This window comes from Mirounga angustirostris, unplaced genomic scaffold, assembly GCF_029215605.1.
Source record: "Mirounga angustirostris isolate CCGP_5_RB_7025 unplaced genomic scaffold, mMirAng1.0.hap1 SCAF_11, whole genome shotgun sequence".
Classification (NCBI taxonomy): Eukaryota; Metazoa; Chordata; class Mammalia; order Carnivora; family Phocidae; genus Mirounga; species Mirounga angustirostris.
Window position 1 is genome coordinate 96,716,605 of NW_026991719.1, and position 14,992 is coordinate 96,731,596.

Below are 14,992 nucleotides of genomic sequence, written 5' to 3' on the forward strand. Positions count from 1 at the left end.
GTGAATCCTCTGTCCTCTCTGGGCTTGGTCTAGATGAACTCTGATGTCTTCTCATCATCAATGTTTATTCTGTGGTTTGAAGGGATCACTCCCAGGTCCCCAGAAAAACCTCACAGACCTTCAGTGTGGTCTCTGTTCCACGCCCCACCCCCAGGAGCTGCTGTACTTATTAGCAGACATTTGGCTACTTGACAAGCTCTGCAGCTTCCAGATCCTCTGAAAGGAACCACACAGGCTGCCACCATTGTTTTTCAGGTGGACCTGATGGAATTGCCTATAGCACAGGAATACCTGGGAGCCCATCTTGTTTTCCCTCCCTTGGGGACTTGTGCAGGACACATTACAGTCAATCTTAATGTTCCTTGACCCCTGTTGTCCCCGAGGAGAGGCCAGAGATGCAAGACTATCTCTAGGTGAATGTAGGTCCAAAGAAATCACCTGTTGAGCTTTCTCAACACCCAAACATTTGAACTAAGGGAATGGAGTGAAATAATCATCCAGGATAACCCTGGGGGGCGGTGTGTGGGGTTGGCGGGGAGGCTCACTTGTCACACCGTGCCTAGATCAGGAAGTGGGATCTGCTGGCCTGATTGTGGGTGAGGAGCCCATGGTCCTTATACTTAAACAATACATTTGTGTTGTGGTGACGCTACAATATTCAAATAAGCAGAAAGAAGAAAAATCTACTCATGCTCAGCACCTGGAGAAAACCACTGTTAACATTTTAGTATGTGCCTTTCCTGGGTTTTTGTTTTAACATCAGCGGAGGAGTCTGGATTAGCAACCTCCTGAGTCATTGCTTTTCCCCAAAGACTGGGACTGGGCAAAGCAGTTGATCTCCTGCTGTCAGGCGATGGCAGTGGCTGAAAAGGCATCCTAAGAGCAGATGCTGTAGGGTCCCGGACTCAGAGGCTAGAAAATATTCTCATCTATCTCTGTGTATTGACACAGGGGCGCACTTATACCATTTCCAAGAAAGAAAAATATTTTATGCCAATCATGGTCACTGCAGAATAGACACAGATAGCTCATACTCGGAAAGGAAAAATGGTCTCAAACCAGCAGTTTTATACTCAGGAGCTCCCCCTGCTGGGTCTCTGTGGGTAGTGTCCACAGCAAGCAATTCGCAGATGTTTTTAACTCTCATTGTCTGGTTCACACAGTTGAATTCCCACTGCTTAAGGATCCCTGGATATGCATGGAGTAGGGGTGTTTGGGAGGATAGTATTAGTGACAGATGGACCTGAGTGTGGTTCTGAAATCATGGTTTATAACATAATTTCAGTGATAACCTAGATGGTATATCTAAAAAACAAATAGACAAAATCACCAGTATTTAGCTGTTTTGTTTTGTTTTTAGCTAAAGTGGGGATGGGGGGGATGAATATTTAGACTGGCAGTATCCAGAAGCCAAGCATTGGGGTGGGGTGCGGTAGGGGTGGGACAGGTCAGGAAAAGATCAATGTTTGAAAGTGGCTTTTTCGTTCCCCAAACATTTTGACCAGACTTTCAGTATATCCCAGATGGAGACCATTTTTGCGAGCTTGTAAATGCAGTAACCAGAAAAAGGAAAGGGAAGGATCCGGCCCCCCCCTCTTTTTTTGACAAGAACATAATCTCAATTTGAGTGTTTTAGGGAAGCTATGAGATTTTTAGAACTTCAATGCAGGTCTTTTTCCCTTGTTAAAATATTTTGCCTAATTATAAAAGTGATTAGTCACATGTAACATGCAGAGAATATATGCATTATGATGTTACCAGCTGCTAATGTGTGGGTCCAAATTACTCCAATATGTGGGTCATTCAACTATTCTACTGATTACATCAGATGCGCTATGTGTTTTTCTGAGGACTGCATAATATCTCATTGCCCTGTTCCCCCATAGTGCTTGGCATCCAGAAAATATAGCAAAAATGTCATAATGGAAGAGCTAATAGCTAAATTCCTTCCAGAAGAACTCAAGGAACGAAAGCGGCTTTATGAAGAAGAAATGGAAGAACTTTCTAAGTATGTACATGCGCGTTTCTCTTTTTTCTCCTTTCAGTTTCACTCACAGCAGCTCATAGAACTGAATATGCACATTTCTTCCTAACTTCTCACTTGGCGATATCATGTTGGTAGCTTGACATTGGCCTTGGTGAGAGTGTCTACGCTATAGAAATTGGCAAATGCTATAAGCCAGAGCTTCCCCCAACCAAAAGCCAGTTGTTCAGCATTTACCAGCACACCACTGAAGAAGCGTAAGTCAAACCATCAACCAGGTCACATCTTGGCACTTGTAACTGGGTGTTGCTGGTAGGAGTAAATAGGAGTAGCTAAATCAGGGGAACTTACAGCATGTACGGAAGACTGCAAATACTTAAGAAGGTGCTATGAGGTTAAGAATTTTGGTGCCAGCCAGACCTGGGCTTGTGACCCACTTCTGCCACAAAGCAAGTATACTTCAGGGCCTTGGGCAAGTCACTTGACCTCTCTGGACCTCAGTTTCCTCATCTGTAGCTTGGGAATGATCAGTTCTTACCTCACAGACTAGTTATGAAGATCAAATGGGTTGTAAGTACTTAATGAATGGCAGTAGTGAGACTGCTGCTTGTTCTGTGCTTCCTTTGCCAGGGACGTGGGAGATGCAGGGTAAGGATGGGGATGGAAGTAGGCCTCTTCCGCCCGACTGGAAGAGCAGCTCGCTTAGAAAACGCAGGAGGCAGTCTCTCACTTCCGCCTCTCCCACTGCTGCCCTCCCACCTCCCGATCCCCAGTGGAATCCTCACAGCATTCTGGGGGCGAGGTGCCCGACGGCAAAAGCTGCTCTGGTTTTCTGCCCACCCTGTAGAGAACATTTCGAAACTGCCACCAGTTTGTCTGAGTGAGCCTCTCACTTCAAATGATATGTTTTCCTGAGAAGCTAGAAATGAAATCCTTTGTTTTCTCATTGACTTATAGTAGATCTACTCAGAGCATCTTTATTTCTGGTTCTTAAATTCGCCTTGAGTTTCTCTGAGCCCTTCCCTCCAATATCATTTAATGTCTAATTAATAAACACTGGAATATACTAGAGGGATATCTATTTAAAGAAATCATAAACTGAATACTTCGGGGATTTGGGCAGATGGTCTTATATCTATTGATAGGTTCCAGTATTGGATTTACCAGACAAAGATGAGAACAGTGATCCACGAGGAGCTGGCCCGGTTGGTGGTTTCCCATTAGGCTGTGTGTCTGTTTCTTCATGGGCACTTGTTGAAGGGCAAACTCCTGGGTCCTAACTCCAGAGCTAATATACCAGTGTCCTGGGGGGTCCTGCAGCCTGTTGTCTGGATTTAAGGGCCCCTGGTGCCTGATGCACAGGAGCGTTTGAGCATCCGCTGGGCTAGATTACACTTGCCTCTCTGTTGCTCCCTCCTCCTTCTGGCTGGGCTTGCCAAGCAGATCTCCTGCGGGCTTTGCAGATTTGAGATGCTGATGGAGACCTTGCACAGATTTTTCCACCATCCCCCTGGAGGGCTGGGTCCACCTTTACCACCAGCCCGACACCTGAAGAGATTGTTCTGAGTAGAGAGCATGAAAAAAAAAATCTGAGGTATAGCTCTCGCCCACAGTGTGAAGGTACTAGAGGATGTCTTTAGCCAAATTAGAATGGACAGAATATCAGTTTCAATCTCTCAGCGCTTAGGCTAACCTCTGCACCAGGTAATGGGACTCAGCCCATAGTGTTGGTTGCATCTCAGAATTTTTTTATCAGCCGTCAAAACTTGAGGTCTCCTTGCCTTCCTTGGGGGAACCACAAGGTGACGTTTGACCAACCTTTCTGTGTTCTGCTCCATTGCTTTGAGAAATCCACGTCATTTGCTCTTCCTGACAGCTTAAATAAGAACGTGCCTATTTTCGTGTGTACTATGGCCTATCCCACCGTTCCTTGTCCCCTGCACGTCTTTGAGCCTTGTTACCGTCTGATGATTCGTAGATGCATTGAGACAGGCACAAGGCAGTTTGGCATGTGCCTTGGAGATCCTGTCAAAGGGTAAGTGGAGGACTATGTCGAGTGAAGGGAGGTTTGGGTGGAGAGGGATTTGGGTTTACTTTGGAGTGCTCCCCAGAGATGCGGAGGCACAGCTCCTGAGATTTGGTCAGTTCATGACCATGAGTATTTGTAGAGACCAGGGTCTCCTTGGCCCCTAGTATACCATGTAATAGGCTGCCTATATAAAGGAACCCCAGGATTAATCTTTTGTTAAAAGAGTGGTATATACTATAAATTTGTTTTACTATAAGACTGTGGGCCCTGGAGTCACACTGCCTGGGTTTATATTCTGGCTCCAGCCTTAGAGCAAGTTTGACTTTGGGCAAGTTACTTCTGTGACTCAATTTCCTTACCTTAAAGTGGGTACAATAATAGTGCCTACCTCATTGGGTTTGTTGGGAGGATTGGTGAGTTAGTGCATATAAAGCACTGAGCGCAGTACCTAATACATAGCATCTGCTCAGTACACGGGAGCAGTTATATTATTGCATAAAGATTTTTCTTTGCACAGGCACTGCCTGTTGTGTAGTTACTGCTGTGGACCCCAGGACAGGCAAATAGGCAGAAGTCCCTTGAGGCACAGCCTGGGATTACAGAAATGGCTCAGGGCCAGGCCACAGAAATGACTCAAGAATTTACGTCTTTACTCATACCCTATTAAGCAGGTTCGCGGAATACGGCTGCATCCTGGAGATCAGAAATGTTCAATTCTTTTCTGATGGCCGCTCGGTGGTGGACAGCATAGGCAAGAGGCGCTTTAAGGTCCTCCATCAGGGCCAGCGAGATGGTTACAATACAGCCGACATTGAATACATTGAAGACCAAAAGGTGAGGGCGGCCAGTGCCAAGAATCCCAAAGCCAGGTTATCCCTGTAGCTTGGCACACAAAGATGTTTGCAAAAGAATTTCTCAGCACTGTTGGGGGCCTTGGGATTTCTCACCAAATTGTGCCAGCAACACTGAATGCTGCTGGATTGCTGTTCGATTGTAGAATGGCACCAGGAGCACCCCGTGTCCTGGCTTTCCCTGCTTAGTTGCTGAGTTGTATTCATGCATGAGAAATGCCAAGCCAGACCAACAAATCTGGGGCCCATTCATCCTAGGAGTTAGGTCTCTGCCAGAGATACCAAAGGATAGATCTAGAGTGATATCTACACATGTGCATTTTATGTATCAACTTATTCATATTTTCCAACTTTTTCTTTTGAGATAATTGTAGATTCTCACGTACATTTGTATTTTTTTAAAAGATTTTATTTATTTATTTGGCAGAGAGCACAAGCAGGGGGAATGGGGGAATGGCAGGCAGAGGGAGAGGGAGAAGCAGGCTCAGGGAGCCTGATGTGGCACTCGATCCCAGGACCCTGGGATCATGACCTGAGCCAAAGGCAGACGCTTAACCGACTGAGCTACTCAGGAGCCCCCGTACGTTTGTATTTTTAAATGTGCAGCCTGGTTAAGAGTTCTTCCCTATAGCTCATCATACCAAAAAGCAGAAAGATAACATGTCCAGTTAATCCTTGGTGTTCTGGACTAATGGGTAGAAGAAGAGGTAAATAATCCCATGTTCATTTATATTTACATTCACTACATAGTACAAGATTAGTAAATGTTTGATCAATGAATGAATGTATTTGACTTGCAAAATAGAGTCACACAGTGAGACACAGACACACTCATGTCTCTTTTCCCAGTGAGCAATGGGAAGCCAGAGATAAGACATGAAAAGGAGAGAGGCATAAAACAGCATAAGCTGGTTTGACAGCATGCCTCCACTCAAGCCAGTTGGCATCTCTGGTTTTCTGTCTGTCTTGCTGTTTCCGCTAATTGACCCAGAGGAAACTTTATCCTTCCTCCACCTTCAGCAGTATTTACACACAGCCTACCCTCTGGCTGAGGAGCCTTTCACACGCCACACAGGAGAAGGCCGGGTGGGTGAGCCTTCCTAGGGAGGCAGGCTGGATGCCCAAAGGGAGTCAGTGTCAGCAGCAGCTTCGGGGGTGGTGGATAAGATACAGAGTGCTTCATTTCCACTTTGGTACTTTCAGGTTCAAGGAGACGATTATGCTGAGCTCATGGGATTACATAATTGTGTCTATGAGCAAGCATCATCATGGTTTCATTCGCTCAAATCATCTCTGAAGAATCGGATACTCAGTCACTTTGGTCCAATGCCAGAGAAAGATGCTGATCCCCAGGTATATAAAAATGTCTCTTTGTAATGGACTGTCGCCACCAGATGAGAGATCCTAGGGTTTGGGATTAGATGGGTGCAGAGTTGCCATTTGGCAGATCAAGAGCAGAGAGGGAGATGGATCCAATTTGGTATTGTTTGGCTGGGCAGTGGGCATCATGGGTAAGACCCAAAGGATCCTGAGTCAGAATTGGAGTAATAAAGTAAAGCAGTAGGAACTTGGATCCAAGACAGGTTTTGAGAGGTAAGTCAGGTGAGAGATTGGGAACACAGATGCCATCAACAGAAGAACCTTCAGTGGGAGTCCAGTTTCACACCACGGTAATGTGTGGGAGTGACATGATTCATGGAAAGGCCAAGCTTAAGAGAAGGGTATCCTGGGAGCTGAGACCAAAGGTTTCCATTTCTGGGGAACTTCATAACCCTCTCCCCCATTGCTGCAGGAGCTAGGAGATGGGACCAGCTACCTTACAGGATTCCAACTGCAAGACCCCAGAATCTTGTCACACCTGGGTCCCTCCCTGCTTAGCAGGGGTGAGCAGTTCCTGAGCAAATAGGCCCAATCTTTAAATTTACCCTTGGCTGAATTATACTAGAAAGCAGTTCATTAGGTTCTACTGGATCAGTCTGTTTCCTGGGGGGACATGTCCACTTGAAGAGATCAAGCTGCAGATCAGAAGCTCTTCAGGAAAGTGGAGATAAGTTTCACCAAGCTTTGCTTGCCTGGTATAAATCAGACAATACTCTCTCTCTAGGACAAGGCTGGAGATAACCTAGTCAAATACTTGCCCCCGATCACCTCTCCTACATTCTGAGCTGGCTCCCCTACATCATCACCTCCATGACGTCCTTGATTCTTTACTTTCACTCATTCCCGACTCTGTCACAATAGTAAAACAATATGTATGTTCTGATTTCCCTGCCAGGAGGCTGGTCCTTACCGCTCTAGTTGTGTGACCTTGGGTAAATCACTTCTCCTTTCTCAACCTTTCTCCCAGCTCTGCAATGAGGGAGGTGGATGAGGAGGTCTCCAAAGTCCCCGCCTCTTACATCTGGAGTTGTAAAACACCAGTCTGTTCCCTAATGGGCTGAAATGTCTCACTTTCTCCAGACCACAAAGGTGGCTCTTTCCCCCCATGCAAAGGCATCGTGAATGTTGAAGGGAGAATGGCCAGTCAGTGCTTCGCAGTGACCCAGTTCCTGGCTCTGGGCCACTGTGACTCAGGACTACATCAGAGCTCTGAGCAAGCTCATGATCAAGTGTAATGTTCCCCTTCACCTTCTGGAAAGCATTCTCCCTCAGTCAGGCAGAAGGTAGCAATCAGCAATGATACAGCATCTTCCACAAGAGAAGACACAGATGCCACAGAGTGATTCATAAGGGCTCGATGACACAGAAAGCTGAAATCTTGGGTTCATTTCCTTTCTTATTAGAACTGTTATCATGTTGCTTTGGCAGCAGCAGCAGCAAAAAAAAAATCATCCGGTTTGATCCAGTCAGGGCTGCAGCCCCAGTGGTCCCATTAATAAGAATGTTCTAAGCCTCGGGAGGAGATTTCTCAGAAACAGCCGCAAGTATTAACATCAGCTTAAATATCTTTGTTAATGGCCCTGGGAAAGACTGTTTAGAATGTGTCAATTTCATATTCAGAACTAAAAATAGGAGGGAGAGCCTGTTAGAGCTCACAGTGAGGGACAAAAAAGAATTCAAATGTAGCTACAGGCACAGAGAAGCCAAGAAGGCAGCAGGGTTTGAGGAGAATCAGGCGAGCCAGTTTGGAGGCAGATAGTCCCACATGTAGGTGGTCTGACCAGAATGGGGTTCTGTATAGTCCTAAACCAACCTTCTGAAAGTTGTGAGCCGAGAGCTCATTTCAGGCTTTGTAGGAAGTGAGTCGCCAGTGTCTGAAACGTGTGCTTGAGAAGCTGCTAACAAACAGAATTTCGGTGAAGGAGTCATGTGGGACGGGAAAGCTCTTTATTAAAAAAGAAACCTGGGGACCAAATACATTTCTAATGGGAATGTGTTCTCTAATTGGAATTTTTGCGATAGTGGGATTGCTGTGCTTTGGGGCTGTGGATCATAGGCTTCGGTTTCAGAGGAGAAGCTCGCTGTGGCCTATGTATGTGGCCATATGTACATGGCATATGTGGACTATATTGCCTTCAACCAGAAGCAGAGAAATAAAGGGAGTTAAGAGATGTGCCAAGCCCAAGGGATCATGGGAACTGAATGCCCACATGTGGCATGTGTCAGTCCAAAGAACCTAAACAGAATCTTCGAAATGGAACAGACTGAGTAGCGGATATTCTAGCTCACAGAATCACACTGGCTAGGAGGTATAGGGTATCTGTTAGGCTATTGATGGGTTTGCTTTGACAACTGCTAATAAAAATAATTGTAGGGCGCCTGGGTGGCTCAGTTGGTTAAGCGACTGCCTTCGGCTCAGGTCATGATCCTGGAGTCCCTGGATCGAGTCCCACATCGGGCTCCCTGCTCGGCGGGAAGTCTGCTCTGACCCTCCCCCCTCTCATGTGCTCTCTCTCTCTCATTCTCTCTGTCTCAAATAAATAAATAAATAAAATCTAAAAAAAAAAATAAGTAACTGTAGCTTGAACCAGATAGATAGAGGGCTAAGGCAGCTCTCTTCCATGAGATCATTCAGAGATCCAGTCTCCTTCCTCACAAAGCTCTACCATCATTAGGATGTTGCCCCATCTTCCTGATAGAAGAAGGCTGATCATCACCATGTTCACGCTCTGGCTGGGCAGAAGAGAAAAAGAGTAAGGCAGCGCATGACCCAGAAGTTACACATAGAACTTCCCTTTACATCTCCTTAGCCAGAACTTTGTCTTGTGGCCTCCCCTTGCTGCAATGCAGCCTTTGTTTTCTGGGTGGCTACATGCCCGGCTCAGATAAGGGGAAGTAGACCTGGGGGTAATGAGCAGCGTCTGCCGTACACAGAAGCAGTTCCACCTGGGATGTTTACCTTGCAGCTTGGGGAACCTGCAGACTGATCTCACTTCTGTGCGAATGGGATGAACCCATTGTGTTTCACTGTTGTAGGTTAACCCAAATGGTCCAGCCTGGTGCTGGTGGACGTTAGCGGTTCTTCCATTGGAAAGCCGAGCTCAGCTCCCATTCCTAGCAATGAGGTCCTTAAAGGATAGACTGAACGGTATTCGGCGAGTCCTGGCCTTCATATCCCGAAACCAAAACTAGTGAGAGTGGATTGCTGAAGAGGAGCCGCCACCCTCCCCACCGCCCTTGGGGGAGTCATCTTGTAAATATATCTAATTGCAATAACATCTTAACAGAAGGAAGTATCAAACAGGCATTTCCCTGCTGTTGATCACAGAGAGAACATGCGTAGAAAGACCAAAAGCATGGGACCTGTTTGAAACTTTCTGTCTTAAGATGCTTCTTGACATGCTGCACAACTACATGCTCAGCAGAGGTGTTTAAAAGCCCAGAAGAAAAAAATTAATTTGATTTCGACATAAACTTTTCTGAAAGTTTAAAGTGGTTTTACTTTAATTTTCTTTCTTGCATAGTTAAGTGTGTGGTTGAAATGTGAAGCACAGATACTAATAATGTTGCTGCGTTATTTCACTGACTTGAGTTCTCATTCCAAATGGTTCAGGTTTTATACAGTATTGTGTAAAATAATGTTCATCCTACATTCTGTTTTAATAATTTATTTTTTTGCACTACTGTATCCTTTTTTTTCTACATGTATGTTTGTAACTATTTAAGTGTATGCTACTGAAAAGCCAGTTGCTTTATTTATTAACGTGGTTCACCATGTACCTAGGGGGAAGTAACAGTACTAGAAACGTGCCATTTTTGCTTTAATCGCATTTTACTGTGTTTCTCGAGCCAGCTCTCGAACCGTTTTTGTATCTACCCCATTGGATGCTTAAAGGAAGTTCAGAGTCACGCTGAGACTACTGATCTTCACAGGTTCCATTTGGCTTTCAGTCTGAATTCAACAATATAAGATACGCAAGGGATTTGCCATACATTATGGAATAAGCCAGGGTAAGGTAAAATAATCCGTTTTCTATGTGTTCCACAGAGCAGGGCTGAAGGAATGATTTTCCTTCAATGAACAGATGAATCAGAGGGGCATCTTTTAGTACAATCTATTATAGGCATTTATCTTAACAATCTAATTACAAGTGTATATTATTTCTCCCCAGTGCAGTTAAGAGTGGGATTTTGAGGCAGGATGATTTTTAACCCTTCAGAGGGAATGGTTTTCAGTTTGACACACCAGAGCCTCCATACCCCACCTCTTCTCAGGGTTCTGAGGATCACGACCTGGCTAGCATGTGTGGAAACATGTCAAGAAGGGCTGTTTGTTATTAAAAGTGCAAAGAAGCCAGTAGAAAAAGTAGAACCCTTAAAAAAAAAAACACACCAGACAAACTGTCTTTTAGGTTTGCAAATCTCTTTAAAGGAAACAATGAATCCATGATTTCATCTAAGCACTGCCTTCCCTCCCAAATGCCCAAATGCCGTAGGCCAAAGATTTCAATATAGGGGAAGAATAGTGGGTAAGAAGGGAAGAGGGAGCTCTTTTTTAGCCTGCTTAGTGCTAGTGTGATTCCTTTAGTGCCAGGAGAACCTGAAAAATGCCGTGAGGATGGGGTGTCACAATGACAGGGTGAAGAGATTAGGATAGGCAAGAAGTGAGTCCTGCCATTCGCACGGTCGTGCACATTATCCCCCCACGTGATGCTGGATGGATGCAGTGTGGCCCATCCACCCCATTGAGGAGAGGTTAGTGCCTCAAGTAACCAACCTGACTTCTTCCATCACCACCTCTGGCCAGAAACAGAGAAGGGAGAATGAGATGATCCAGGCAACAGAAAAGAGATTCACGTAAGCAGAAACCAAATGATCTTTTCTGCACTTGCTAAATGGATGCTATTTTGTCAGAGCATTATGTTACCAGGCTTGATGTTGCAGCCAGACTAGGCTAGTGAAGAATGGAAGTATAGGCATGGTTATTGCCCAGGCAAATTCTGCAAGGCTCAGGGAGCAGGAAATTAAAGGCTCCCCCTCCCACTTGGTGCCCAACCATGAGGTCGTAGCATAGTCCTAGTAAAATATTTTCCTGTCATCTAGTGTAAGTGCAGCAAAGAAATTGTCGTAAGCATCTCCTCTTGGTAGATGTTTTTGTTTTATGATTTAACTCTTTCTGGGCCCCAGGTTCCTCATCTAGCAAATGGTAGTGATCAGTGCCACATAGAGGGTTGCTATGAACGTTATATAAGGTAGTATATATGTAAATCACTTAGCAGAGTGCCTAGCACCTAGGAGACGTTCGAAAAATAAGTTTTGATTAGGTTATTCATAGTTACAGAATATCATCAGGGGCCCACATTTGCATAAAACAGTTTACACACAGTACCCATATCTACCCCTTTAAATGTAGTTGGGGGGATCTACACCACTGATTCTCGGACCATAACTTGATGCTTTACGGTTAATTCCTTTTGGAGCCAAGTCTGTTTGGGAAAATGAAAAGACTAGGAAACAAATGAGGGTCAGAGACAAGGGAGACTTCTGGGCCGGTACATTTTTCCCTATTTCAATAGGACTAAAAAGTAGTGCTCTTTGGAGGTCTGGAATTTCTGATATAATGGAAGCCTTAAGTTCTAGCTCCATTAGAATAACCAGCTCATCTTGTTCTCCAAAAAGTATTCAAAATCTTGGTCATGCCAGAGTGAACGAGTTTTACAATCTGACTTTTGTGCTTATTAGTTCATGGGGTTTCTTCATGCTACCACAACAGAAATCTTTTGTGAACCTACTATGTACCAGGCACTGAGCCAGGCGATTCCAGGTTCATTCCCTGAACATACATGAGTCCGTGGAATCGCTTATTTTCCATATCAAACCCTGTGAGATCAGTTACCATCCCCATATTATAGATGAGAAGGCTGAGGCCCTGCAATGTTAGACATTTTGCTCAGGTAACACAGCCAGTTAATAGCCAAGCTTGATTTTGAACTTTGCAGATTTTTAACATTTTAAACAGTTTATGTTACACATCATTTTATTAGATAGGCATGGCAACCGAGTCACAAAAGTGAGCCCCAGAAGCTCATAATTCAAATGGCAGTTGAGGGTTAAGTAAAATTCAGTTACCTCACAGATCTTCACTTAATCTAGGTAGAAAGGGAAGTTTGATTTTTTCAAAATAAAATTCTACATTATAGAATATTCCATGTAGATAAATGAGTATCTAACTCCAGCAAACAGATCTTGGCTGTGTAGAATTGCATTGTGTTCTCAGTAGCTTAAATACACATTTGGGTTGTTTTCTAGCAAGCTTTTGTTTCAGCAGTGGTTGGAGGCAAGATGCAAGGCTGATAAAGCCTTGGCTTTCTTTGGGATGTACTTGAATTTGAACATGACCATTTTCACTACATATAAATTGATTTTGCTGCCAAGCTTGAGTATGAAGAATGTACAGAGAAAAGACGTAAGGCTCAATCTAGGCCAGAAGTACAAGACTTCCCCCTTGGTAGATCGTGCCATTTATTTGGTTAATTTTCTTATTATAACCCAGATTATACTTAGATTATTTTCTCTGTGTGTGTGTGTGTGTGTATGTGTGTATATATGTATATATGTGTGCATATATATATATATATATTAGGTACCAAGCAGATATTATGCCTTTCTGCTTTGTACTGCACTACTGCTGCTAGCTAATAACCAGCAAAATGTAGAAAATGAAAAATGATAAACTAATTTTCTGTAGGCAACTTGGAGAAAAGGGTGCCTGCCCCTGACTTAATGGGGCAGAGAACTGACTATTTCGAGAATTTGCCTTTTCTGAAGGCTGAGTGCTTCTAGCCCCATGGCGTTTCCAGCTCTGCCTGTGGGGCTGGCCTGGGCTCAGATAATCCCCTGTGACTGGCTGTCAGAGTAGTAGAGCTCCTGAGGCTGGGTTCACAGCACCCAGAGGTCTCCTAACTGTCAACAGATGGCATGCTGTTGATGGACCAGAATCCATCAGGGACTGTGTTCCCTCTGCCAACTCCCATTTCCAAGTTGGGAGCTTCATTCAAGGACTCAGTTCTTGAGTTCCCAACATGTTGACTTTGCATCCATTTCTCTTTATCGAGGCAAAATCATAGCAGAGGTGTATAATAAAGATGCAAATGGAAGGCAGCCCAAATAATGGAAAAGGACAGATTTTTCAGCCCATCTGGGGCTTGAGGAATGAGGTTTTGATTTAGGATTGAAAGCAGTTCTGAAAAGCAGCCAGCTGCATGGGCTACAGTTTGTGCCCCTTCCTGAGTGCAGAGAGAAAAAAGGAAAAGGAGTCACGTAAAATGTACGCATTCAGTTCCTCTTAGACGGAGAGCTCCCACTGTTCAACTGTTTAATAACCTGGGTGGTGCACATCCAGAGGTGAAATGAAGTTGTTTTCACTTACAAATGGTTATTTTTCAATGCGGTAAGTTAACCTTGAGAGAGAAGTGCCTCTAATCTCTGTTCCTGGTGTCCTTTTAAAGCTTTTGCTTCATGACTGTAGCAGTTAAAAATTTGTCGCAGCAAATGTGATTAACAGAAGTTTACAGAGCAGTGCGGTAGCTGGTGTCCCGTTAAAAATTGCCTAACATTTATCTATTGTCAAAGCAACAACAATAACAAAATAAAAGGAGAGCAAATAGGTCAATGTGGCGTCATAGGCTTATCTTAGATAAACTAGTTCCATCATTTCAGGCAGTCCTCAGTCATGCCAGGATTAAAATATCAAGCAGGCCACTCAAACAGTGGCAAATGTGTCCGTGTGTCTGTGAGTCCGGTTGTTTGTTCAGCAGCCATTTTACTTTCGCACTGTAATAAACTGAAAGGGGAATTAAGATAATGCTTCCCCCCTCCCCCGTTGCTATTCAACTACCTCTATATTGCTTGGTTTCTCTTTAGGGGTTTCTTTCTTCCAAATCTGTAAAAAATGCTGTTTCAGCTCATCTATATTGTAATAGCAATGTGATTGATATAGACAGTTGCTGTGAAAGCTGTTCATTCTTTAAAAATGTTTCCTATTGTCTCACTTTATATCTAACAAAGCTCTACCCATAACCTTAGGGCGAGAATTACCTAAATAAGTTATAATTTTGTTGGAAGCTGAATAGAAGGGAAAGCTATTGGACCATCTATTTTGTTCTTGTTCCTGTTGCCTATAATACATTTGACCAGAAGATCTTTCAAGGAAGTAGACCTGAACTCAGACAGTAAGCTGTCAGTATCTGACAGGCCGGCGTGAGCTAATTAATGTGACTGATGTGTTCTGAAAACCTGGCCAGAAATTGTTTTTTAAAAATGCATAAATTGTTTTTAAAAAAAATCTTGTTATTTGAAGACTTACGTTGAAGTGTTTTGCCAATAATCCACCCCTAGTTTGTAAATCCGTTCATATGTTGGGTTTGCTTAAAGCAGAATACACTACCTACTGTTTTCTTTGCCAATATAAAATGTTTGTGGAAAGCAAGTTACGTGTTTTTATTTGCGTCAAACCGTTTTTCCACAATAGGCTAAAGCTAAGGCCCAAAGTGCGAACCTTTTGACAGGAAAACTGGTAAAACTGACTGGGACAGTGAGCAATATTGACTAAGCTGAGTCCAGCAAGAGCGATTCAGTAACATCTTTTCAGTACCAGTTCTAAGTCTCCTGCCATCGACGACCTTACGCAAGTTCTGTCTTGCCCCTGGAAAACAAAATACAAGTGGAGTGGGAAAATTAAAATGATAG

At 44.0% G+C, this 14,992-nt stretch overlaps 1 protein-coding gene across 8 annotated transcripts in view; it reads left to right on the forward strand.

The window, feature by feature from the left end:
• The window catches only part of LONRF3 (LON peptidase N-terminal domain and ring finger 3), a 39,184-nt gene extending 24,464 nt beyond the window's left edge, over positions 1 to 14,720 (forward strand). For 4 of the 8 annotated variants that reach the window (XM_064574510.1, XM_054509056.2, XM_064574512.1 and 1 more), the window contains 5 exons: positions 1,887 to 2,008; positions 3,861 to 4,019; positions 4,682 to 4,847; positions 6,068 to 6,217; positions 9,281 to 14,720. In XM_064574510.1, coding sequence (XP_064430580.1) covers positions 1,887 to 2,008; positions 3,861 to 4,019; positions 4,682 to 4,847; positions 6,068 to 6,217; positions 9,281 to 9,436 — 753 coding nt within the window. In that variant the 3' untranslated portion in view covers positions 9,437 to 14,720. Of the gene's footprint in view, positions 1 to 1,886; positions 2,009 to 2,614; positions 4,020 to 4,681; positions 4,848 to 6,067; positions 6,218 to 9,280 lie in introns of those variants that run through there. The other 4 variants (XM_064574511.1, XM_045881838.3, XM_045881839.3 and 1 more) reach the window with 2 other exon arrangements.
• Positions 14,721 to 14,992: the final 272 nt, after the last annotated feature.